Here is a 24567-nt window from a genome sequence, read left to right on the forward strand (position 1 = left end):
AGCTTGAACGGCTGCTCGTTCGTTCCCGCGTCGCATCTTCGCGTGCAGCTTTTTCCCCTCGTCGCTCGTTCTCTCTTCTCCTAAACCAATTGAACCCCTACTCCCGACCTTTCTCTCTTCTTCTGATCCTCGACTCGTGGTCCTTTCCTTTATCCACCGCGGGCTGCTCATTCGGTTCTATTTCGCGGGGCAGTTAGCCGCCGTGCAACGTTGCATCCTATTTTTGCCTCTCCTTCTTTTTCTTTCTTTCTTTCTCTGCGCTTTCCTTTTTCTTTCTTCTTCACATTCTTTTTTTCCTCTGTTTCATCTTCCCTTTTCTTTTCTTTCCTCTGTTTCTGTTTTGTTTCCTCCTCTTTTCCCTGTTCCCTTTTCTTTTTTCTCAATTTTTCTGTTTCGCTGTTCCATTCTTCCTGTTATTTTTTTCGCTTCCTTCGTTCATTTCTTTCTTTCACTCTTTCCCACTTTTCTTTACCTTTTCAACTTTCCATCTTTGCTTCTTTCTTGCTTCTTCTCTTTGTTGTTCCAGTTATCTTTCCCTCTTTTTCTCTTCTCTTTGCCTTTTCATTATTTTTCTTTATTCTCTCTTTCTCTTGTTATCCCCGCCAACAGATATCGCGTCGGTTTTGGCCAAGTCGATTTGCCCGGGGGCATCGTCACGCACGGAAACATCCCACACGATGCGACACGTCACTGGAATCTCGAATGAATTTTCCTATTTTCGCCGATACACGGGGCTACGCGCTGCTCCTGCTCCGTTACGCGCGGCCGTACGCTCACGACCGCCGGGCCGTGCGGAACGTACGCGAAATTGGTGAACACACCGCCGGGTACGGTCGTTACTTTCCCATACGGCTACGTAAAATACGCTTGCTTTCTCAGTTCTATCATTGAGGCGATTGGGTAAAAAACACCCAGAAGCCTGTGGAATGGCGAGCTCGTTCAGGTTGTTCGCGCGGGGATGATTCTGGCCTGCTTTTTTAAGTGGTTTGACGATGAAAAGCGACGCGTTAATGGATTGGTGATTTGTAGATATATGTGTTATAATTGAAACTAGTGTTTAGACATTTATTTTTTATGACATGCTAGTTAGATATATTCAAATAAATCATTTTTTTTTTAATTTCGAAGGAGAATTGTAAGATCTGAATGCTTTTTCGCCGGAAAATATACAATTGCACATGCCTCGTTCGTAATTTGTGAATAATTTTAAACAGGAGGAACTGATGCAATTTTGATAACAGTGTTTTCTAAAATCCTTGTCCTCCAATTCTCAAAAATTGAAAAAGAGCTTCTTAAAGATTAAACTTCAGAAAAATGAGAAGAAGAAAAGGGTATTGATTTTTTATCAAAATAACCCCTTACAGATTTCACTTGATTTCTGTCCAGAGATCCTAGACAAAACCCTGTAAGCTCTCGTCAGATCCACATAGGACCCACGAAGACTCTTACCAGTGTCGTTTGAGATTCCTTTGAAGGATACGGTTTTCTATTCGCCGACTGCCGTTTTTGTCCTTTTCTCAGGGTTTCGTTTTACAGTCGACATATCTGTTTCCCAGCGCTTTTTGCGGTGAAAGTCTTCGACAGGCCGCTGCCGATACAATATTATTACGCGCGGCCGGAACGCGGTTGATTTTACGACTGCGAAAAATGGGTCAGCAGGCGCGCGCCGTATGAAACTGAGTTTCAAGTCATTCAGGTGCGGAAATTCCGTTGTTCCAAGGTAAATAATTCTTGAAGTTCTCTTGCGCCGTTTTTGTACATTGTTCCTGAAGTCAAACGCCCCAGGACGAAATATTAATTCTGAACACATTGCACACGGGCCATTTTGCTCGTTTCAATTTGCACGGACTACAATCAACTCGTTTATTTAATACTGAATATATTATCGGGATTTTTTATTACAAATACAAATACTCTCAACTATACGTAACAGAAATTAAACTTATACTCTCAACATAAAATGTTAGCACTAGAACCATCAGACCAGTCAAGATGACCCATTCCCAATTTTTTCTTTCTGTAATTATTAAAAAGGTGACAGATGCTTTTCACATCATTCTGAATAGATACACTCTTGGAGTTTTTATAGAAAAATTTGAAGAAATCAATTTCACTGTCCAGTTATTTTAGTGTTAACGAAATATATAAATAGTTTGATAAATAAATAAATAATTTGATAACACTCTTAACGCGGTGATCGAATATTCGGAATCAACGTTCAATCCCAAGAAACTTCATTTTTCTATTCTCATTTCACCTATCCATGTTTTTCAACGGTCGTTACGTTCAAATTTCGTGTAACTTTATACGAGCGCGGGCGTGTTCACGGCGCGGAGTATAAAGAGCAAGAATAATGGATAACCTCCGTCGACGGATGAGTTTTTAATGAAACACACATTTCACTCGAACTGTTTACATAAAACTTCACTCGAATCTTTCATTAGAATCGTAATTACTCCGTTAATTAAAATATGGGATAAACAGCGACCGTTCACAGAAATGTTTCGTTCGAGGCTCGTACGGCATACGCCAAACAAATGCTCCCCTCGTCCGTTGTTGCTCGATTGTTTACAAAATAATTCCAGTTATTTGTTCCCTGAAAACATTTTCCGAGCAATACTAACAACAGATTCTTTGGACAAAGTCGAAACATATTTTCCAATGTGTCCAATAAAAATTACTGCTCCCCGACGAAGGGTCGAGGATCGGAACGCTTGTTCATTCAACGTTACGCGTTATCATCATTCCCTGAATTATCGTGCCAGCGGCATAATAACACCACTCACCGCTAATTATCCAATAAAGTGGTAAATAAATTCGTCGTTTCGACTGTTCTAAAAGCATGCGATTCTGAAAGCCACTCGTAACGCCGTCATTAAAAGCATCGAGCAACGGGAGAGTAAAAAGGGGAACGGAACAGTGCGCATAGGAACGATCCATTTAGATAATCTATATATGCGCGGTGCAGCTTGTGTGGAGCCAGTGCCAACAGCTTGCAGCAATCGTTTCATTCTTTTTTACCCCCCACTCTACCAACTTCCTTCTCCCCACCTCTACCATTCAGTTTTCCCGTATCCCTTCTCGTTAAGCCGTGTTAACAACGTTTTTCGAAACGGACTTGTACTTTTTTGCGCGATTTAAATATATTACGATGAAAACCGGGGTCCGAGTTTTCGCGATTCAGTCAGGGTTTCCGCGTTTAGCGGGCAGAATTCGTTCACTCGGTAAATTACATTCGATCGGAAACGGCTCCACCTCACCCCCTTCCCCTTCCAGCCCCGGCCGTACAACGACGCGAATTCGCGGCCGATCGCGGAACACAGCGGACTGTTAAGCAAATTTGTCGTGAAACGGATTAACCCAAAATTACACCGAAATATACCTAAATAGTGAGACCGTTTGAACGGGCCCGTCTATTGTTCCAATTCGACGGCGAATTAGGTCGTTTATTTTTCCCCCCATTTTCTTTTTTCTGTTCGCCACGTTGGATCGGCATCAGCGGTTCGATCATCGCGCTATCGCTCGGCCGCACTCGATCCGCGATTCGCGTTTTTGGGACACTTTGCCGGGGAGAAATTGAATATAATTGTATTTTCTGGCGAACGGGCATGCGTCGCGCGAATTTTATATGTTTCTAATATTGGTTGTTTGTATTGGATGCAACGCGAGACAGTTTCAAATATTTTTTGCGGTATTTTACGTTCTTTCTTTTTGTTTGAAGTACATACATTGAAATGAGATGCTTATTAATAGACTTTCGAATTGTTGGTACTTATTAAAAGGAACCTTCATAATTAGTTTGCAAGTAAAAATTTTAAACGAAATTATTTTCTTGGATTACTCAAAGAGACTTCTCCTTTCAAAATCGTAATCACTATTACCGAAAATACCTTACAATTAATGTAAGAATATTTCTAAAATTTCGAAGAAAACTTCACTCTAAATAAAAAATTATACTACAGAATAAAACAAATTTCCACGAGATATTACCATAACCTAAATCTCACCCTAGATTTCATTCCTTCCAACAAAAATAAATCTCACGCCTCTAATCTACCATGTTCACACAATTTCCCCCCTAAAACGCTAAAGAATCAATTAAAGTCAATCACTAACTCCTCCAACCCATCAATCGTGTCTTCCGGAGAGTTATTATTTAAAAAAAAGAGGAGAAGGCTATCGGTGGCAGGTATCAGGAGCCGAGAAACCAGTTCAAACCCCATCCCCTATCGGGGACGAGGGTTCCGCCCGGTCGTTCGTCCTACGACGAAGACGAGGTTAAGTTAGGTGTGATCTCTTATCGGCAACCGTGGAGTAGCTAGTCTACCCACGTTCCTCTTATCTTTCTCGCTTCCCGGTCCCCTCCCGCACCCCCCGCCTCCCCCCTTCCCCTGTTGAACTTACAGCCAACCCATACATACCCGCGATACATATTGTCACTCCGATCTAAGAACCCGCCAGCGAGCTGCACTTACCCATAGAAGTAGCAACCATCGACTGTCGTCATGTATGCCCTCGATGGCGAGGGTTCGACCGTTTTTCCCGGCAGTTCTGTTACCGAATCGTGCCGTGCCTGGCGACTTTTATGGGCCCGGAACACTCATTCCCTTCGTCGTCGATAGACGGTCTTTCGGATGCTTCGCTTGAAGATACTGTTTTATTGAAATAATAATTTTACTGCGTCCTTGTTGCGAATTCTTAATCAACACTCTGCACTGTTAGGTCACCTTTGAGGTTAGGTTAACATTATCAGGTCACCACTGAAGCGACATTATTTATAATATTATTTTTCTAATAAACGTTTGTACTTTGACATTATGCGTTTTATGTGCATTGACATTATGTAATTCATATGCAACGTGAGGTACTGAAGAGAGGAAAATTAAATCAGGGTAGACTGAAGATAGTGGGAAGTAACTATAGTGCAAAGGGTTGGTGTGACGAGAGAAATATAATATTTAAATTGAACTCGAAAGAATTGGAGAAGAAGAAATTTCTTGTTGGATATTTTTATTTGAATGCATGGATATGAGGGTGCACTATTTTGGAATTCTCTAGAGTATTCTAGATAAAGTCGAATCGATTCTAAAGCTCTCGGAAGATTACTATGTTCTGTAAAGATTATAGATTTTCTTGTAAAAATTGTCTTGAAATCAGGAATTGGACAAAAAGAGAATGTTCGCGTTCTTATGAAAAATAATATTTATTGAATCATGATATTGAATAATACAATTAAATGCTACAGTAGTTCAGAAAATATCAAATCCAATAAGGTGTTAAACCACGACATAAAACGTTACGAAACAATAAACAGAAAAGAAATAACAATTTCCATAAATAGAGATCGTTCACGAGAAAATCTACTTCCCCGCCGCCCGAAAGAGAATAATAAGCAGCAAGGGATGATTAAACCCGCGCAATATTCGCCGTGCTTAATATTCAGAAAAATCCTTCGGCATGATGCCTCGGATGCTCGCATAATCGCTATAAAAACGGGGCAAGCGATCGAGCGATCGTTGTTACCTTCGTTCGTTTGCTTTGAGCAAGAGGCAATTTCGTGCGGAACTGGCAATCCGCGTCTCGACGAATCCGTATCGAGGACGCGTCGAGCGATCTCGTCGAAGCATCGAGACTTAACAAACCGATACCATGACTAATGCCAGGAACGCAATTTTCCGGGAGCGCCGATCCACTCGGCAATCCGGATAACGGCCTAAGCAACACTTAGGTATCTAGTCGAGGCCCCATTCGCCCGGGCTTCGAGAATTTATGGCCGCGCGCTCGTTAATCTATCCCGCTCGCGAAACTTTTGACGAGCACTCGTTGCTACTGTAAACAGAATTAAGAGCGACTAAAGTTTCTCCTATCCGGCCGCGCAAAAAGAATATCCACGTCATCGAGCCGCTTCGTTAAACAAACTGCCGGGCGGAAGGGTGTTTCGCCCGGATTTTTCGAGGCTCGCCGCGCAAAACGGAGAGGTTGCGGACGAGCGCGCGCCGCCTGAATCGGGATCTGCTTTCCATACCATTTCGGAAAACTCGCATGGGAGAGGATAACCGACACTAGCATCCCGCTTTTAATGAACTTTTTTTAATGGAATTTCGGAATTGCGTTGTGTTATACTTCGAACAGGCTTTCGGTGAGTTACAGGATTGAACTTGACCCTTGAAGTTTTCAGGGGTTTTCAGAGTGTTACGTTGTTACGAGTTTAACGATTGTTTTGTTGGTTAGTATTTCGAAATGGAAGTGTTTAAACTTTTGATCACTATCATCTGATTTTATAAAGCGCGTGCATACTTGATAGCAAAAGCATCTGCGGCTACATTAATATTTCAAATTCCATTCCGTATCAGAATACTGAATTCAGCCGAAAAAATTCAATTTCCCTAACTCGTTACCCGAGCAAGCTTTCTTACGCTGCTGAAACAATGTCCACGTGTAGAGTCACGCGAAACTTGCCCCTTCTACACGTAATAAAATTAACAATACACACGGTCAGCGATAAGGTATCGGCCATTAAGCAGCCATGTATACGGTAACAGTAAAGTTGCAAAGATAATTATCCGAGCCTCATAAAATAATTTCATTATCCCTAAGCAACTGCAACGCTTAAAAAATATTCAATCAACTCCTAAAACAAGCTCAGTTAGCACTAGGTCCAGGGGCATTTATTGTACAGTTTATTCTACTGGCCCTAGAAAAATTGATGTTGGTCCATTTAGATCTTGGAAATGGAAGGTTTAAAAGTAGGCAATGAGAATATGTATCAATTGAAATCATCGCAAATATTTACAAAATAATGTCTACAAAATTCAATGTACATCAAATTGACGCGTTCCGTCAATCTAGTAAAGCTTCCAACCCTACAGTCGCGAAAGGACCATCCACCGCTCTCCGTTAAACAAACCGGCAGGCGCAAAAGCGGTTCCCCCGATTTTTCGTTGCTCGCCGTGCGAACCGTGTTACCGTTGCACTCTTCACGCTGAAAACGCGCGCGTTCCTGGACCAGGATTTGCTTTCTACGCTACTTCGAAAAACTCAGTGAACCGGACGCGAGCCGGCAAGCGAAAGTTTTCGAACTGGGCGCGTCCCGACGTCGCGGGACGGGGGAACGAGATTGATATACCCTCGCCCTCATCCCTTCGTCCCCCTACAGCAACCCCTTTTTTTCGCTTCCTTCCTCCTTTCTTCCCGGTTCTCCCTCTTCCAGTTCTCTCCGCTTTTCTTTCGTTTGGTTTCGTCCGCCCCGACTCTTGCCGCCCCCTTTCAACCCGTCCCAGTCCGCGAGCCCGCCTTTTATCCCCGTGCGCGCCGCGCCACGTCCGATTTGTAATTCACCGAGCCCGGTCGACTGGCATGCGGGGGTGTAAAGTTGACGTTGCGCTCAAAAAGTACCACGTGGATAAAGTTTGAATGCGAAAGTTACGGGCAGCTTATACAGCCGGCGACGAGCGGCGCGTGAGCGGGGTGGCTAAAGGGTGGTCTACGGCGAAGACGAAGGGTGCAGCAGTAAGGCGGGGGGTTGGAGATATAAAACTGGCGCGCACGATGGGGATCTCGGCCCGATAGGGCCGTAAGTACGTTAACTTTACCGTTTATGTTCGACGAACGAGAAACACCGTGGACTCGAGTGAGAAAAGTCAGCTGGAACAGCACCGACCCCCACCCCGCCGCCGACAAACGCGATTTTTTTACGATTCCCTTCTGCTGAGTCTGCTGCGCGGATTTCACCTTCTCTCTCCTCTTTTCATTCCTGATCGCCCGGTTATATTGCGTGATACGTGCCGTCTGGAGGTCTACCGAATCACCAGTGTAATTGGGAAATTCGTTGCAACGTTCAACGGGTATAGCCGCGGAGTACTGTGGTCGGCGGTTCTTGATAACCGGACTGATTATGCTCGTTTAAACTGGAATTGCTCGGGTCGTAGGGACTTTCGGTGGAATTATTTTTATGGGTTAACTGTTTTGGTCTCTCTTGAGGATTTTTGGATCTGTAAACTTTAAGAGTTACAGGAAATATTTGTCTGTGATTGGGGGCGATTAGTTTGAGAATTTTTGAAGGGTTAATTGTGTAAGAAGTCTATAGTGAATTAAGGAATAAGTATTTATGGAATTTAATATTGTTTTCCTTTGTTTTGGTCATATGAAAGAGAATTTCGTTTAATTTTGATTTTGCTTCGTTCGTGGGAACGTGGAAATTCGTACGAAATTTCGTTAGTTTAATTGTAACATAATACTGTGTAGTTAATATTGTACATGTGAAGTTCATTTTCAAAATCAATTAATTCACTATTCAAATGTTTCTGTAAATATGAATCTTTGAAATTAATTTACAGAAATTCAAATTGAATAATAACTCGATTTCCCTGTAAAAGGTTTCATCAAGGTTTGAGAAAGAGTCTCATTACATTTTGTTGCACATTAATGATGTTGAGTTTTAGGAATCGTATCAGTTACAAATGCAACGTAGTAATTACTTTTATATTAATCCTAATGGATACAGGATTAAATGTAACTTGTCTGGCGCGGAACGCAGTATTTAAATGTAATTTATTAATCAATTTTCCGAATAGCGTATTGCAGCTTTACATTAATAAATACATCAACTAGCCAAAAAAAGATATTTTAAAACTGAATTCAGTTCTCAGTGAAGAATATTCGGCATGATGTAATTTAAATTATAACTGTTATATATTTCGAGACAGCAACAAAATGATAACAATAAAACGAGATACGGATACTTGTATTTTCTGGAATTCCTAACATAATCTGATTGTGGTCCTGCGTTCCTCGTAAATTGAACCCGATTGCTCACTAACTGATTGATTTAAGGTGGCCAAAGACTTGCTGAAATTTGATTGCTTCGGAAGTTGCCTGGCACTGGCGAGAGTTAATCCCGATACCCAAACCTGTTAAGACTAATTTGCTGTATAATTCCTCTGAAACTTCTGAGTCTGTGAAATTGATCTGCCTGCTATTAGCGACAGGAGAGATAAATTATATCGGAAGCTTCGGCGGCCAAATCACGGTCCAGTTTCAAATACTTTTCAGTCATCAATTCTATCAATTTGAAAAAATATCAGTTAAAAACTAACCGAAAGAATCTTTATAAAACCACAAATCGTTGCGAGAAATCATTGAGAAAGATCATGTAGAAAATTATGAAAATAAACATTAAAAATGCCTGACTTAAAAAATAAATTTTACACTATTTAACGGTAAAAATAAATATTATATTATAATAGAACGAAATAAAAATTTCAGCGAGAAACACATCAATTTCACAGTATTGTCACAAATCCAATTAGCAGCAATCTTCAGCATGTTTTAAAACTTTCTCATCGACCTATTTTTCGCCTTACTTCTTCCTCCGTTCGATGGTGTATCCGCTCCAGCGAAATTGTCGACGAAAACGATTCGTTCCGCGACCCCTACTAATTATTAAAAAAATGAGATTCGTTAAAATCCTAGGGCGCATCAGCTTGCGTCGGGGATCGATCGAGTACACCTTCCCGGAGTGCTCGAACAAGTTTTGCGGTAATTTCCGAATATTTCTGGGATTTAATTTCACCATTGCATTAAGGGCGGCGGTATACTGAGATCGGCCGAAAGGGGTTGAGAAGGGGTAGGATCAGAGAAGGTCCTTTAGGAGTCACGGAACTCCGGTCCGCCGAATCTGAAAGTTTTGATTGCGTCTTTGTACCTTGTCCGCCCAAGATAATCATTTTTTCCCCCATTTTATCATTCATGGAATGAAATATCGGATTCCCTGTTTCAGGTTTGCGGCAACGCTCCGGTCCCACCGACACCCCGAAAAGTGGTAAGTTCATTTTCCTTTTATTTTGGACGCGCTGAACAGATTCGCGATGCAAATGATTCTTGTATATTCATCTTCTACTAAAAACGTCTGCCCTGAAATTATGGAAACATATTAACGCCAGGGTTACATACATTTTTTGTACAATTTATTCTATTGTTCCTAGAAAAATTGATGTTCGTATGTTTAAATCTTGGAAATTAGATGTTGAAAAAAATATTATTATGAAACATATTCAGGGAATCGTATCAATCAAAATCGACGTAAATATTTGCCAAAGAAGATTTATAAAATTCAGTAGTATAGACGTTTATTTAAACGATGTGAATTTCTATATTTTTTCGTTGTCAACACAAACTTCGTTTTTTTTCAATATCGTTTCTTTTTTTCGCGTTTATTTAAAACAATGCATACACGCACGCTACACCCATACATATGCACGCAGATCCATGAAGTTTACATCAATATTAACCTACACGTCTACAGTAGGCGTTGAATTGACGCGTTTCGTAAACCTAGTGTTAACGAGATACATTTTCGCAAGATATTAAATATATTGTATTAATTGATGTGATATTAATAATTATTATATTATATTGCAATTAATATTTAGAATGGAAGGAATGAAGAAACTGTATGTCCTAAAATAAATCTTTTCACCGAAGATTTAATGCTTGGCTGTCGGCACGCGAATATTTGATTGGAATTTGATACTCGGAGTATCAAATGTCTCGATACGAATGAATTGAATTTCACCTCGATTGATATGAACTGGGAATCGAAGAGTGGAATACATTGAAATGTTGTAAAAACTTGAACATTCGTGAAAGAAATGAGGAACAGGGTTGTAAACAAATAGTATAGCTGAATATTCAATAGTAACTGTGTTTCGAAGTTTAGTATGTAGATTTCCGTTGGAAGTGAATGAAAATTGAAAGTTAGTTCGACAGTCGAAACTAGTGTACCCCGAAAGAATCGGTCGCGCCCGAAATAACAGAATTAGGGCCTATGCAAACTAGAGACGCGATCCCGTCGCGATTGACAAAACGGCAATGCATCGCGACAAGGATAATAAACATATGTATTCCTTTTTTAATTATGTACGTTGTGTAAGGCGAAATTTGTTTTGTATATGTGGTATATGTTCGTAAACACTCGTATGCGCAGGCCCTTAAACGTTAATTATGCGTATATTATCGTGGCCCGTTGGTGCCGGGCCGCGACACTCATTAGCGTAATTGACGTAAGCCTCTCGATTAACGAGGACATTTTGTAGCTGCGGGAGACACGGAAAAATGAATGGACCGCCAATAAATTTCGCCGGGAATGCCAGTGAAATAAAGATGTTAAAGCGCGACCGTCAGCCTCATAAATCGTTGACTCGTTTTCACCGATACTTTAAACGAGCGCGCGTGTACAACACGTGACGTGGAAACGGACAAGAGAGACTGGTGCGCATTATGCGTCTCATTACCTGAAAAGTTAAATAACCATGCATGAGCGGCAAGGACAATTTAAACACAAGTAGACGTTATCAGGTTCAGTAATTGTCACGTAACAAGTTTCCGTAAATTCAGCATTTATTTTTGAAGTAATCGAAATGCACATGATCTAAATGCAAACGAAAACTGTGGCAAATATTTTTAATTTTTGATTGTTCGTTCAGCGAGAAAAGAACTAAAATAGAGAATCGGTTACTAATACATCTAATAATTAAATTTTCAAAGTTATTGTACGTTATTGTTTATGGTGTATTTCAATTTAAATATTAAAATAAGAATTCAATCGGTTTATAGGTACACAATTTTATTCATATTTCCATTTTGTGGATATCAAGAGTCTTATTCAGCAATTCCATCGATTGAAAAATAAATTGAAGATTGCTCGTTTAAAAATACTCTGAACAGCATGACTATCGTTTCCCTATGCGCGAAATATAAGTGAAACGAAGTTAACACGTGAAATCGATTTTTTGGCTGGAAACAATCGAACCGTTTACGCGAGTTTACCGCCAGTCGTCGAGTAAAATCAAATTTCTGCGTCCCGTGTAATGAAATTTGTGTATTACGTTTTTTCGGAGTGCTTCGTTACCGGCGCAGTTGTATTGATTTTTATTTCTGTATTGTGCACCGGATTGAACTTCATCGGCCGGTTATATGTATGTAAATATTAACCATGTCCTTTCGAACAACGGAACAGTAGAAGCTGTATGTTTATCGTACTAATTGTGTACATGATAAATTGACGGGAAAGGTAATATCATTTTCTGAGGGAAATTCTGGGTTTCCCGTATTCAGTGAACCAGTATAAATGTCCTCTACAGATACAAAATAGAATGGCATATAGATTAGAAATATATTCTGCATCTTATACATGCAATATATTTCTATAGATTAGAAAAATTAGTTAACATTCTAGAATTTGTTTATTGTTTAATTTATAAAATCTGTACAGTAGTACCAGCAGATTTCAATGTGGACTGTACATTGCAGACATGAAATTTCCATTTGATGTCATAGTGAATACGAAGGTATAAATGTATTTTTATCGGAATGAATGGACCCTGTTTTCTAATATTGTGGTATTAATGGTTTTTTAAATACGTTTTATTTTTAAAAAGACACAGGAATAGATAATTGAATAAAATACAAATAAATAGAAACGATATAGCTCGTAGTGTACAGGTCTTTTCTCTTCTCTAGTCAACGCAACTCTCTCAAAATCTCTCACCATCCGCACTTAAAAACCATTCTCTCCCCCACAAGCATTCTTAAACACTCGGATGCACCCCTGGAAAGCTGACCCTGCAATCTTGGGTCCGTGACGTTGTGCAGGCCACTTTCCCCCGACCGTTTTACAGCCTGTCCTTCACTCACACTCATTCTTACATTCACTTTTCCTAAAAATACCTTAACCTACGCTAAAAATTCTAGATACTACAATATAGACAAGTTTTTGCAAATAGAAGTAAGTATCTCTGTTACAGAGTCAGCTACATAAATTTTCAATATATTACATATTTAATTTCACTGAGCTATTTATTATCAATACTTCATTGCAGTGAGTCGGAAAATATACATTCAAGAATCTAAAATCAACCAAAAGAATTTACTTTTATCCGGAATTCTATAAATAAACTAGCCACATTCGCATTGTTCAAATATAATTCTTCGCAATGCACGAAAAGCAGAAGCTAAACATTATTTCCCAATATCTTCACATCCCAAGAACCTATCACCATCGCCGCAATCATCGAATAACAAAACCTCAATATGTTTCGATACCTTCACACCCCAAGAACCTATCACCATCACCGAAAACACGAAATCCGCAAATGCAATTTTTCCATTATCGTACACGAATGGCTACATTGGGAATCGATGTCTCAGTTCGATCCGCAACGCTCAGGGAGCTTCCTAGACACGGTTGCTCCCGTATCAGGGAGTAATGTATTCCGTTAGCGGGCGTTCGCGATGGAGAAACCACGGCGAAAGCATCTTTTTCCAACGGTGCCGACCGACCAGTCGAGCCAGGGCACGGACGTTTCCATCAAAAGGTTCGGGCAACGTCAGCCGAGACTCGCTTTCGGGCCGCGCCGACACACGGGAAAGTTAAATTGCTTCGGTCCCGACGTCATCGGTGGAATTTTTGGTTCCGTTCCCACGGACTGTACGTACGCGGCCGTGGACTTCGAGGGATCCCCGGGTTGGTTTAAAGAGGATCAATCTAATTGCACGCCGAATACCTTTCAGCGGGGAAACCGTGGAACGAAACCGATGGTAGCCGGCCAGGGATGGAAGACGGAGACGAAACGGTTCGATCGAGGCCGTTCGTTGCGGGGGATTTAGCAGTGTCAATGAAAATCAAATTAATACCGGACTGTTGGACCCGGACGATCTCAGGGTCCTCCGGTGTTCCGGAAATTCGTCCGGTCCACAGAGTTCAATGGAGTTTCCTAACCGTCATTAGGTGCTACGATAGAACCTCCATAGTTGCGCGGAATAGAGGTTGCTACTATGTACAGGTATCGGGTTTGCGCGATTAATTTATGCGTGACGAACGGAAGCTCTTTCGGTGCTGAATCGAGCTCGATAAGTCTTGAATAAATTGTTCGGGTAAATAAATGTCATCGTGTTTGTGCGTTCACATATTTTGTGATTTATTTATGTGATTACGTGCTCGTGAGACTGTAAAGTGTGCAATTGAAATTGTGTACGGATTTGCACAGGATAATGAACTGTTTCAAATAACTTTCGTTCCTTTTTGTTGTTTAAATAATACGCAAAACCTGTAATTCGATTTTCGCTTTGTGTGCTTATAATTCAATGAGTATTTAGTTGCGAATATTGAGGTTTTACTGTATCTGCAGTCAGGAGGTAACGTACGCTGTGGATATTGTGGGATGCCTTCAGAAGCTTGCATCTGTCTTCACAGGTGGCCAGGTGCTTCCAAGAGCGCGTGTCTCCTTGGTAGCAGTTACGTGTTCTGGAGAGCTCATCTGTACTTTTGGGCACATAGAGTCCTTTCAGGTGCTGGTGCGTTGCTTTGGGGATTGTCAGATGCCCTGAGGAACTTGCTTGCCCTTTTAAAGGTTATTTGGTGCCTTCAAGGATTCATGTGTACCTTCGGAAACACCCAGGTATATGCGTGTCGTTATTAACTGACAGAAATATAGAGGATGGGAAGTTGTTTTATACAATTTGTAAATTTTATCTTGAAGGACTCCGATGTAAAAATTTAACTAGAAAGCCTCATCAGGTTAGAATGATCGGATATTTTGATTTTTTAACATTTGTTTCTATTTCCGATTCGATGTTCTGATGGTCTCAGGACGTATTGCTATGCATATAATAATAATACGTACGTTTATACATGACAAATATATGCTTTCTCTTGAATACTGAAATTAATTTTGCGCTCGACACTACGTAACGATCGTCATTACGAAAGTCGAACTCGTATGAGAGTGAACATCGGGAAATCAGAATAAACGAGCACGCTTGTCCCTTTGACACCGTTTTCACCTCGCTATTTAAACTTTCCTCGGTCAAGTGATTTACAGAAAACGGGTTTTTAGAATGCATAGGCACTTGGTGCTCAAAATTTTATGCAAACGACGTTTTCAAACTCTACAACAATAGATGAGCACCGGGGAAAAAACATGCAAATGGTGTTGTAATCGATAAATCGTTACGACCGTGTAATCCGAAGGCTTGTTCGCAAAATGCCACTACGTAAATCGCGATAATAACTATTTAGTTCAATGGTTTCAAACGCGAATTTAATGAATTAAAAAACAGTCCTTTATATATCATAATACTTTCCTCCCTTAAAAAATATTACCTCCCTCAGAAATCTTCGACATTACTACAACCGACGAAAGTATCTCAAACTTCAACCTCAGACGATTGATCCTGTTAACCAAGATCAAGTTACAAATTTAAATTACATATGACACCCTTCCCTCATTCATCAAGCATCAGTTCCCTCCCAATTCAATTCACAAAACATTGACACACCAATCACCTAAAAACACTCCTCAGAGATCAACCAATAATCCAACGCAATTCATCCTGCGGCGACAAAAAAGGAAAGTACAAACATCTACTACACAGTCGGATGCTCCGGAATCCTTTTCCCGGTCGATCGGTAAGAACAGTTGTGGATTAATAAACCCGCGGCAATAGAAACGCTTGCCGGCGCCGGCGGAATGGCAGAAAGCGACCAGGCGGCAGGTGGCTAACGTTTGAATTTGAAGCTCGTATCTAATTCTGTTTACCGGGGCCGATCGTGATACGGGGAAACACAGTACGGCACCGTCGCGCCGGGCCGGTGCACCGTGTGGCGAAAGTTTAAATTATCCTGTCCGCCGAGAGGAAGCATCCTCCTCGGGGGAAACGACTCGGATTGGTCGAGTCTGATTAGTTCGTCGGTCCCTGGCTCGTTTTATCCTCTCTTCTGCGCCGTCCTCCTTTCCACGGTTTGGTAACTACCGCGCGGCGGCAGCGGCGACGACGGTGGCAGCGATGCGATGGCCGCCGAACGGAAAACGCTGGCGAGGTGTTGCCGATAGGTTCCGTTTCGGCCATGGCTGACCGGGAACTGCGAAAACCAACGGTCACCCGTCTGTCCGATTCTCTTTCCAATCTCTTTCCATCGGCACCCGACCGCCCGACATCGGTCCATTCGTTCTCCCCGAAGAAGCCAGCTAGTTACTTCGCGGTTCTACCCCCTTCCCACTCCCCGGATCCTCTATTGCTTAGCCGTGCGCCGTTTAATCAGACTCCTCTTGATGAACCGGCTCCCCCGACTTGTTTCAGCGCTGAGGTCCAAGACAATTTTCGTAACCAGCCACCAAACTACCTTATAGATATTCCCGACAAATGCTTCCCAGGGACAATGCGTTCCGTTTAATTAATTCCGCCGGATATCGGCTCGCCGAACAGCCACTGGCCCATGTTTATTAAAGCATTCGGCGATCCATTAACCTCTTTTGGGCTGAATTCTTGTTGGGAACAAAGTTGATTGGTGCTTATGTATTATACGAACTACCTTTGTTTTCTCAGTGAAGGTGACGATGGCCACTGGTCTAGGTTAGGTTTAGCTTAGTATTTGTTTAATATTATAACACATTATTAATATTTTGTTTCTGAAAAACAAGGGTGGTCTGTATGATATGTACAATTGAGAGATTACTTGATGTCTAGCGAGATGGTACAGGGGCAAGAGCGATTTCTCGTTAGGAATTTTATTTATGGTTTCGAGTCGTTACGCGTGATCGTATTGATCAATAGCAAATTAGTATGGAAAATGAGATGAGAATGTTGGAAGCTGACTTTCCTCAGCCTCGCCATCAAGTGATCTCCCAATAGTAAGTATCAGATGATTTTAGTTGTCATTTGACTGCTGTTTATTTTATTTGAACTGACATGGATTGAACAGTAGGAAGACGGACGGAGGCAACTACGAAAAACATACGAAGGAAAGCTGGTATTCATTCGATGGATGTTAATGTTAAAATAAAATCGAATCATATGTACCAGTATCTTTCAAGAGGTTAATTTGGAGTGACGGTATTATCGAATACACGCGATGTTTGTTTATAATGTACGAGGTAGATGCAAAACGGCAACCAGACCGTTGCAGTTTCGATAGATGGAATCGAACACAAATTGCGTCCGCGTAAAACGTCCGATCGACTCGGCGTCCCGGCGCCGACTCATGTAATACGCCAGCCTTTAACGCCGACGCGGCGAAACGGCCGCGGGAAAATCGACGAGGAATAAACGAAACGAAATGAAACGAATTTAACCGTCCCGCGCGGGACGCTCGCGTGCAACGGGGGTGCTGACCGAGGGGGTGACTCGTACTTTTCGAGGACCGCTGGGTGGAAATTAAGGGTTGGTTCACAGTGGCAGAGTCGCGATCCAGTTAAGTTTCTGAATCTTTCCAGAATTCGTCTTTTAGAATTATTGGTATGACAACGAGTGTTTCTATAAGAAATTACTGAAGGAATGGATTTAGTAACAGAGAAACTGAATTACGAATCAATTGAAACCTCAACGAAGCACTCTTGGAGTTTTCATAGGAGAATTTTGACATTATTTAACTGAAATTATCAATTTTCGAAATGACTTCGAATATTTAACATCTTCACGATCTCAATCCCTTCATGATGCTTCTGTAACTCTTAAGATCGGTTCCTTTTTTCGATCGAATGAACGAGAATAAAAGTGACTGCGACAGGATTTCTTTTGATTGTTACAAATGTCTTGGTAAAGTCCTAGATTGTAACTGATCGTGACCTGACAGTAGCTTTGACCGCTACTGTGAATCAAGCCTTAAAGTTTCCGATTCCGCCTCTCTTTTCCGGTCTCGTTCGCTGGCCCAGCAGGTTTCACGCCCGCCTCCACTGACACGTGCATTCGTCATTACGGTTTTAATCTTCAATTTTATCTGGTGTCCAAGTTTTCGACTGGGTGAAGTTTCCGGCATTCTCTTTGATCAGTCGGCCGTGAACGCTACCATAGCCCACACGCAAATTGGTCCCGAGCACCCGGCAAGGAAAGCGAGAGTGATAATTTGAATTTTTGCCATTTCGCGTCTACCCCCGCCCCCCGACCCCGCTTGGGCATCTGTCGAATCGTTGTTTCCCTTTTTCATATTTTTGGGGTTTTCTTTTTTTTTTAATACTGGGCTGGAACGTGCATGCAGACTCTTTCCATAGGCTTTATTGGAAATATCTGCTTGCAGCTTGTGAAGCATCATAGGTTGCGCTTTTTTGGACCGACGTACAATGTTTGCCAGCAATTCTTGTTCCAGCGGCAGTTTCGGATTCCCCGCAGCGTATTTGGATTGTTCGATTGTGGAACTTTAAACACATGGTCCGTTGGTAATATTCATTTGGTAGCGTTGGATGGTTTTTTGGGAAAAGCTGGTATAACGAGTCTTGCAAGAAATATAGACTACTGTCGTTGTTACGTTCTTCTCTTTAACCGAAATGAAAAATTGATTGTAACTTTGAAGAAATATTATTTTGTATTTTATAGTTTTAATGTTTGCGATACGTTTTTTTAAAATCGTGATGCAAATATTTGTAAGCTACAAACGAATACGTAACTCTTTTTGTTACATTTTCTACTTTGTATTTATTTATGCTGAAGTGATGTACATATCGCGAAAAATGTATCGAAATGAAATTCAATTGAAACGGAGTTTAATGTTTTTTGCAAAAATCCCTCCACGTACGTACTCGTACATATGCATTGATTGGAACGCAGAATTCTATTACCTATCGAATGACTAGCTTTCCATTGAACGCTCTATGGAAACAGCCTTCTTTAACGTCCGCGCAATCTGATCAACGAACAAATGAGTACGAAATTACATTATGCTATCAGGTCAGCGTCTATTCGAGCGAACCGGTGAGTCGGTAATTGCCCGCGAATTTCAAACGCAACCTAATTAATTTGTATGCTTGCTTTAGCAAAATGAAACCCTAAGACTGCAAACTAAACACGTTGGACGACAGAGTTTAATTAATGATTTCTAATTATTCGCAACTTCTACTTCTGTACTCTTTGTTTCTATCTATATCTCCCTGCCTTTTTGTGAGGCCCCAGTTTCTAAATATAACATCCAACAACTGATGTTCTAAATCCGGATGAAATAATTCAACTCTCACTCTAATAACAAGAAGTGTCCCGTGACAAAAATAAATTGTTGATTTTAATGGACACCCTTTCCCATCTTTTTATAATTACAATCACAAGGAATATATCTGAACTAACGATATCTATAAAAAGAAAGAAATGGGAAACGCAAGGGATGCACAGCAAACGAGAAAACCACTGCCATTCATATGTGTTCAACACGATAGAGGACACGTTAAAGTAGAAACCATACATCTCCAGCGATTGCGTTCGCGCTTGCGCGGCAAACCGTGAAAAAGAACCCTCTCCAATGCACAAAGAAGTTCTTCGATCCATCGAGAGCCCTCTTCGCGCGTCTCCGCGTCGAGTGTGCATCGCGGCTTTCCGCGGCGCACACGAATCCGCGACTCTACATGGAATAAAGCTGGCGTGGAACGGCTGTGCATCTTCGACGGTGACCGTCGCGTTGCCGCGTCAACGACGACCGGTTCCGGGGCCAGCGAATTGCAGAGGCGGACGCCATTTTACGTGAATTAATGTAAACACGACGCGGTGGCACGCTCGAGCGCGGTAAATTGACGCGAACAAATTAGATTCTCTCGTCATGGAATTAACGCGGACACCGGACTGGCCCTGCGTTTCGATCGTGACGTGTAATTATTCGTCGGTTCTTTCGCGGACGGGAGTCCCGTGACTAAAGCGCGTTTGATACCGCCAAATAAAATTTTCGCAATTCGTTAAATTGCCTCCAGCGAGCGATCAGTGAAGATTTCAGTCTAACAACAAAACTTCAAGATTCATATTATTTACATGTGTCTCAATATTGGAAACACTGAACGGATGTTTCATTGATCCGTGTTTTTTAATACGAATTACGAACATGCTTTTTATTGAGAGATTAAAAATTGAATTGTAGTTTATTGAGATTTTATGACAAAAATGAAAAAAGAAATACGAAATGGCTTATATATATACAGTATTACCATTTAATAATTTAATATTAAACTTAATGGTTCCTCAACAATATTTTCCCCTTGTTTCGTCGTTTTCCCATCCATTAAATAATAGTACTATTATATCTATTTCGTTAATAATGAATTTCGACAGTTTTCTGAAACAAACGACAGTTGGACAGCCTTACATTATTAAACAAGCAATTAAATCGCCCGATTCCGCGTTCGTCCGGCGACCGTACGGTTCGCGCCAAAAACGGAACGGCGCGTTGTTGTCGGCGAGACAATGAAATACGGCTGGCGGAAGTATGTGTCCGACACTCGCGGGAAAAGCGAGCGAGAGGAAAGGAAAAAATGCGCGAAAAGGGAGAGGAGCTAGAAAAGTGGGGAAAAAAGACTCGCGGAGGAAACATATGAAAAGACGTTCGCACTTAATTTCAGCGCTAATGAGATTACACGTGGAACACATAGTGCTTTGCGCGGCCACTGCCGCGCGGCGCGGCGCCCTTTTGCTTTTGCCTTCGCGAAAACGTAAGTTAATAAACGCGAGACGCGAAACGCTTTCCCCGTCGTAGCTGCAGAAACAAAGATAAGTATATTAAACGGATTTCAAGTGCTTTCTGTTGCTGCGGCAACAAAGATAAGTGTATTAAACGGATTTAGTTTCGAGGCCGGGGGAAGATGACGAGCCACTTTGTTAATTGAGTTCTGCCCTTACGGGGGACCTGGCCTGTACAACCACTGTTGGAGGTATTAAATGGCGCGAGAGCGCTGCATTAGCAGCGGCCATCGACGATAGCCCGGCCATCGGAAACCGAAGAATATTAATTACATTTTGCATCCGGCCGGCTAGGCCGCCTCTCCAATTACCGGAGGGACAATTAGACATTTTTCTCGGCGCGAATCGAGCCCTCAAGATTAATCGACATCAGTTTTACCCTTTCTTCTTCTTCTTTCTCTTTTATTCTTTCTTTCTTTCTCTCTCATGATTTTTTCTTTTTGGTATATCCGCGTCAACAGTCGAAGAAGGAATTTCGTCACCGCTCGACGATCCTTTAAAAAACTCCCATGCCCCCGCTCGCTCGCGGAACTCTGCACACAGTAATTATCTCAACTTCCGTGAACTCTGGGAAACTTCGGTAGTACGAGATTCAAATCGAATTGCAGAAACTCGACAGAATGTCGCTTCTCTGCATCTGGTACCGACAATACTTGCCGCTCGAGCGAATCAACGTAAAACGCGGCCCGGCAAGAAGCGAGTTCGCGAGTTCCGCCCGACCTCCTTACCGTATTTCATCAGATTCTTTCGTACCCGACGCACTGCGACTATCCTCGGCCCTTATATTCCCGATTTCTGCCGGCCCCGATTTTATTTCCACGTCGTTTGGTAATTGGAGAGTATTTGCGAAGCAGGTTGGAAGTGGCGACGTTAAATTTTTCGGGAGAAAGAGAGTTACTTCACATTATTTTGAACATTATATAGTGATGATTATCTTTCAATGTTATCAGTATTAGGGATAATTGTTGTCACTGATGATGACAAAAGGAGAATTGTAATTGTATATCTCATAGAATTAGAATAGAAAAAGACGATTTGTTAGTTTTGGTATTTACGGTATTTTCTATAAAAACTTTTCAATTTTATGATTTCTGGTTCGCATTGTACACTGATCAATGAAATGCTTGAATATTAATCTATTCAGACTTGGTATACGATGTAAGGAATATTATAATGTACTGTTGATGTATATTACCATTTTTGTTTTAACAAAATTGAAGAGTTTAAAGTATACGACATCTTGAATTTAAAGTAGAAGATAGAATCTGTACTCTTCTGGAACTCTTATAATTTTTAATGTATTACAAGCAGGATTGAATATTACTATCTACAGTTGTATATTACTTTTACTGCTTTGAGATGAATTAAAAACTCAAGCTGCTGCACTGTCGAATTTAAAACAGGAAATAGAATTTGCACTCTTTCGGAATTTATAAAATTCTTAATTTTTTGTAAGCAGGATTTACAACGAAAGAAGCAAAAGGAATTTTTTAATATGTGTCTCGTTACTTGTAAGTTTCCAAATTCTTCTTAGAATTTTTGTATGCGATTAAATGGAGGGAATAAAAGAAACCCCGAAAATAAGAGTTTTCTTTATAACTACTCTCCTCTGTCAAGATAGAAGGTTGATATTTAACACAGAATATTTTCTCTCGGTGACCTATAGAAGATCTCATTCGTCGATTTAATTTAGTTTCAAGACACTTTGACCTCCTTATTCCAAGAATTAAGCATTCACTTTATTCAAGCATTCTACTAAAGTATTTTTAATTGAGTTAAATTAAATTCCATTCTGACGGGGTGAAGTTATGATAATAATAAAAATATACGTACCTTATCCTAGTAATTACGTTCAACAAAGGAAACCCATTATAATAAAATTCCTTTAATTGAATTATTCAGACGTACATTTTTTTCTTTAGAGATACATTTAGCTTTACACAGTAATAAGTTCGAAAAGAATTTAAAATTTGTTAGCATATAAAAATTCATTGCGCAAAAATAAATACTCTGTAGATGAAAAGGTGAAAAACACTGTGTACTGTTTGTTTGAAAACAGCTTTCCCGTGTTTCGTATGCTTCTAAACACGTCCATCTACACAATACGCTATAGAATACGCTCTGTCTAGAAGCAGGTTCGTCACACGGCCCTAGGGCGCGCTGCTATTCTCCACTATTTCTGTTTAATAGCCGAGTTTCAAGCTGAAGATCAAAAGCTCCTCTCTTTTCGGCTAACGTTCCTCGCAGTGTACACGAAAGACTAAACGAGGCAGATCATACTTCAGAACTTTCCTGCAAGACGTATAATCATATTCATGTCCCGTTTGTTCCATCATCTCGATCAGTTTCAATAGACATTTCAGTTGTGCAATCAGAAACTTGAAGCCTTTATGATGCTGCACCGTACGATTCGCCGTGTCGCAGCTTCCGAGTGTTCTTTTGGGAAAATTATCTCGTCTCCCTAACTTTATGAGAGTGAATAGTACAATCATAATGATATGTATTGTTACTGTGTTTATTATATACGAATCGTGACTCTGCTATGGCTTGTCATAATACTGTCTCATGTTCATCTGCTCATTCAGAACAATTCCTTTTATATTCATCACTCTTTTCAATAATTGTCACTTCCCACAGATAGAACTAAGTATCTCTTAAATTACTAATAATATTTATTTGAACAATTAACATTTAACACGTCTTTATCATTCCCACCGATGAAACATGAAACCGTTCCACCGTTCTAAGTAACAATATCAATAACAATAACGTCAAGTAACTTCAACTAGTCACATTACTCAATAGCCCACGGTGGAAACTCGAAATTACAAGAATCCCGGCTTAAGAAAAGTTCTCAAGCATTTCTGTAAAAACTCTTTCCCAAACTTCCATCAAAATCAGCGTACGTCATCGGCACATTCCCAAGATCTCGTATTCCCCGCGTTCATTCCGAGCGTATTTCCCGAAGGGTAGAACCCACTCGGGCCATAATCCACTATATTTCCCGTCCGCGCTAAAACGCGTTGCCCCCATCTCGCCGCGCCGGTTTTCCACGGAATTATTTCGCCGCAAGTTATGCTTTGTATTCGGGTATAGATACGGGTGTTCCGGTCAGATAGTTTAAACAGCCGACACAGACAAAAATTATCACCGATGACAGCCGCGGAATTCGCAGTTTTAGTGCTGGAGCTGGTGGAGGGTGGCAAACTGCTTTCTCTCCTTCTCTCTCTCTCTCTCTCTCTCTTTCGGTCCTCTCGTTGAGAACGTAACTCGCAGTCGGTTATACGGCTCGACGGACAGTCAGGCGGGGTTCGCTACTAATGGAGACAATTTATTATTTTCAACTTTCCGGCCAGGCGTTACGGCAATTCGCCTTTCGCGAACCGCGTTGCCTCTCTTTCTTTTCCATCCCGTGGAACTGTTATGGGTGATGAATCGTGCTGCCGGGATTCGGGCCGCGGATAGAGGAGAGGGCTTCGAGAGGAATAGGCATGCCCAGGGGCTGGAATGAAATCGGATGGGGCAGAACTCGGACGAAAAGTGACCGGCTTTTCTATTTCTACGCGTTGCCCTCGAAACTGTCGTTTGATCTTGTTATCGCGAGGGTAAAGCGTTGTTTCATGCTGTTATTAGGATTGTGGTATGTATGGAGTAGTTTGGTGTACTTATTTTTGAAAATGAGAAAATGAAATATAGTATTGATTTTTGGTACGGCAAGGAGCAATCTTGTGAAATTCGAAACGCGAAATTTGAAGAGTTTGGACGAAAAGCGATTGGGTTTTCATTTGAGGGAAAAATTTACTCCAAATGTCGAGATAGAAAATAATATTGTTTCCTTTTTTCTTTAAAAAAAATTAGCAATTTTGTAAAATTCGAAACGCGAAATTTGAGGGGTTTAGATGAAAACAGACCGATTTTTCTATTTCAGCGGTTGCACTGCTCTCGAAACTGCCATTTTCCCTTGTAATTGCATCAACGAAACTTTATCTCGCGCTGTTATATCAACTGTAGCATGTATATAGTGAACTATATCTATCCAGGCTCTGTTCACGTCGAAATGCTGAAATGAAATATAATATCGTCTCT

At 41.1% G+C, this 24567-nt stretch overlaps 1 protein-coding gene across 2 annotated transcripts in view; it reads left to right on the forward strand.

Moving 5' to 3' along the window:
* tei (irregular chiasm C-roughest protein teiresias) overlaps positions 1-24567 on the forward strand; it is a 463293-nt gene that overhangs the window by 122516 nt on the left and 316210 nt on the right. For both annotated transcript variants that reach the window (XM_076364369.1, XM_031981571.2), the window contains one exon: positions 9779-9820. In XM_076364369.1, the coding sequence (XP_076220484.1) occupies positions 9779-9820 (42 nt within the window). The remainder of the gene's footprint in view (positions 1-9778; positions 9821-24567) is intronic.

Source organism: Nomia melanderi, chromosome 2 (assembly GCF_051020985.1).
Source record: "Nomia melanderi isolate GNS246 chromosome 2, iyNomMela1, whole genome shotgun sequence".
NCBI classification, from domain to species: Eukaryota; Metazoa; Arthropoda; class Insecta; order Hymenoptera; family Halictidae; genus Nomia; species Nomia melanderi.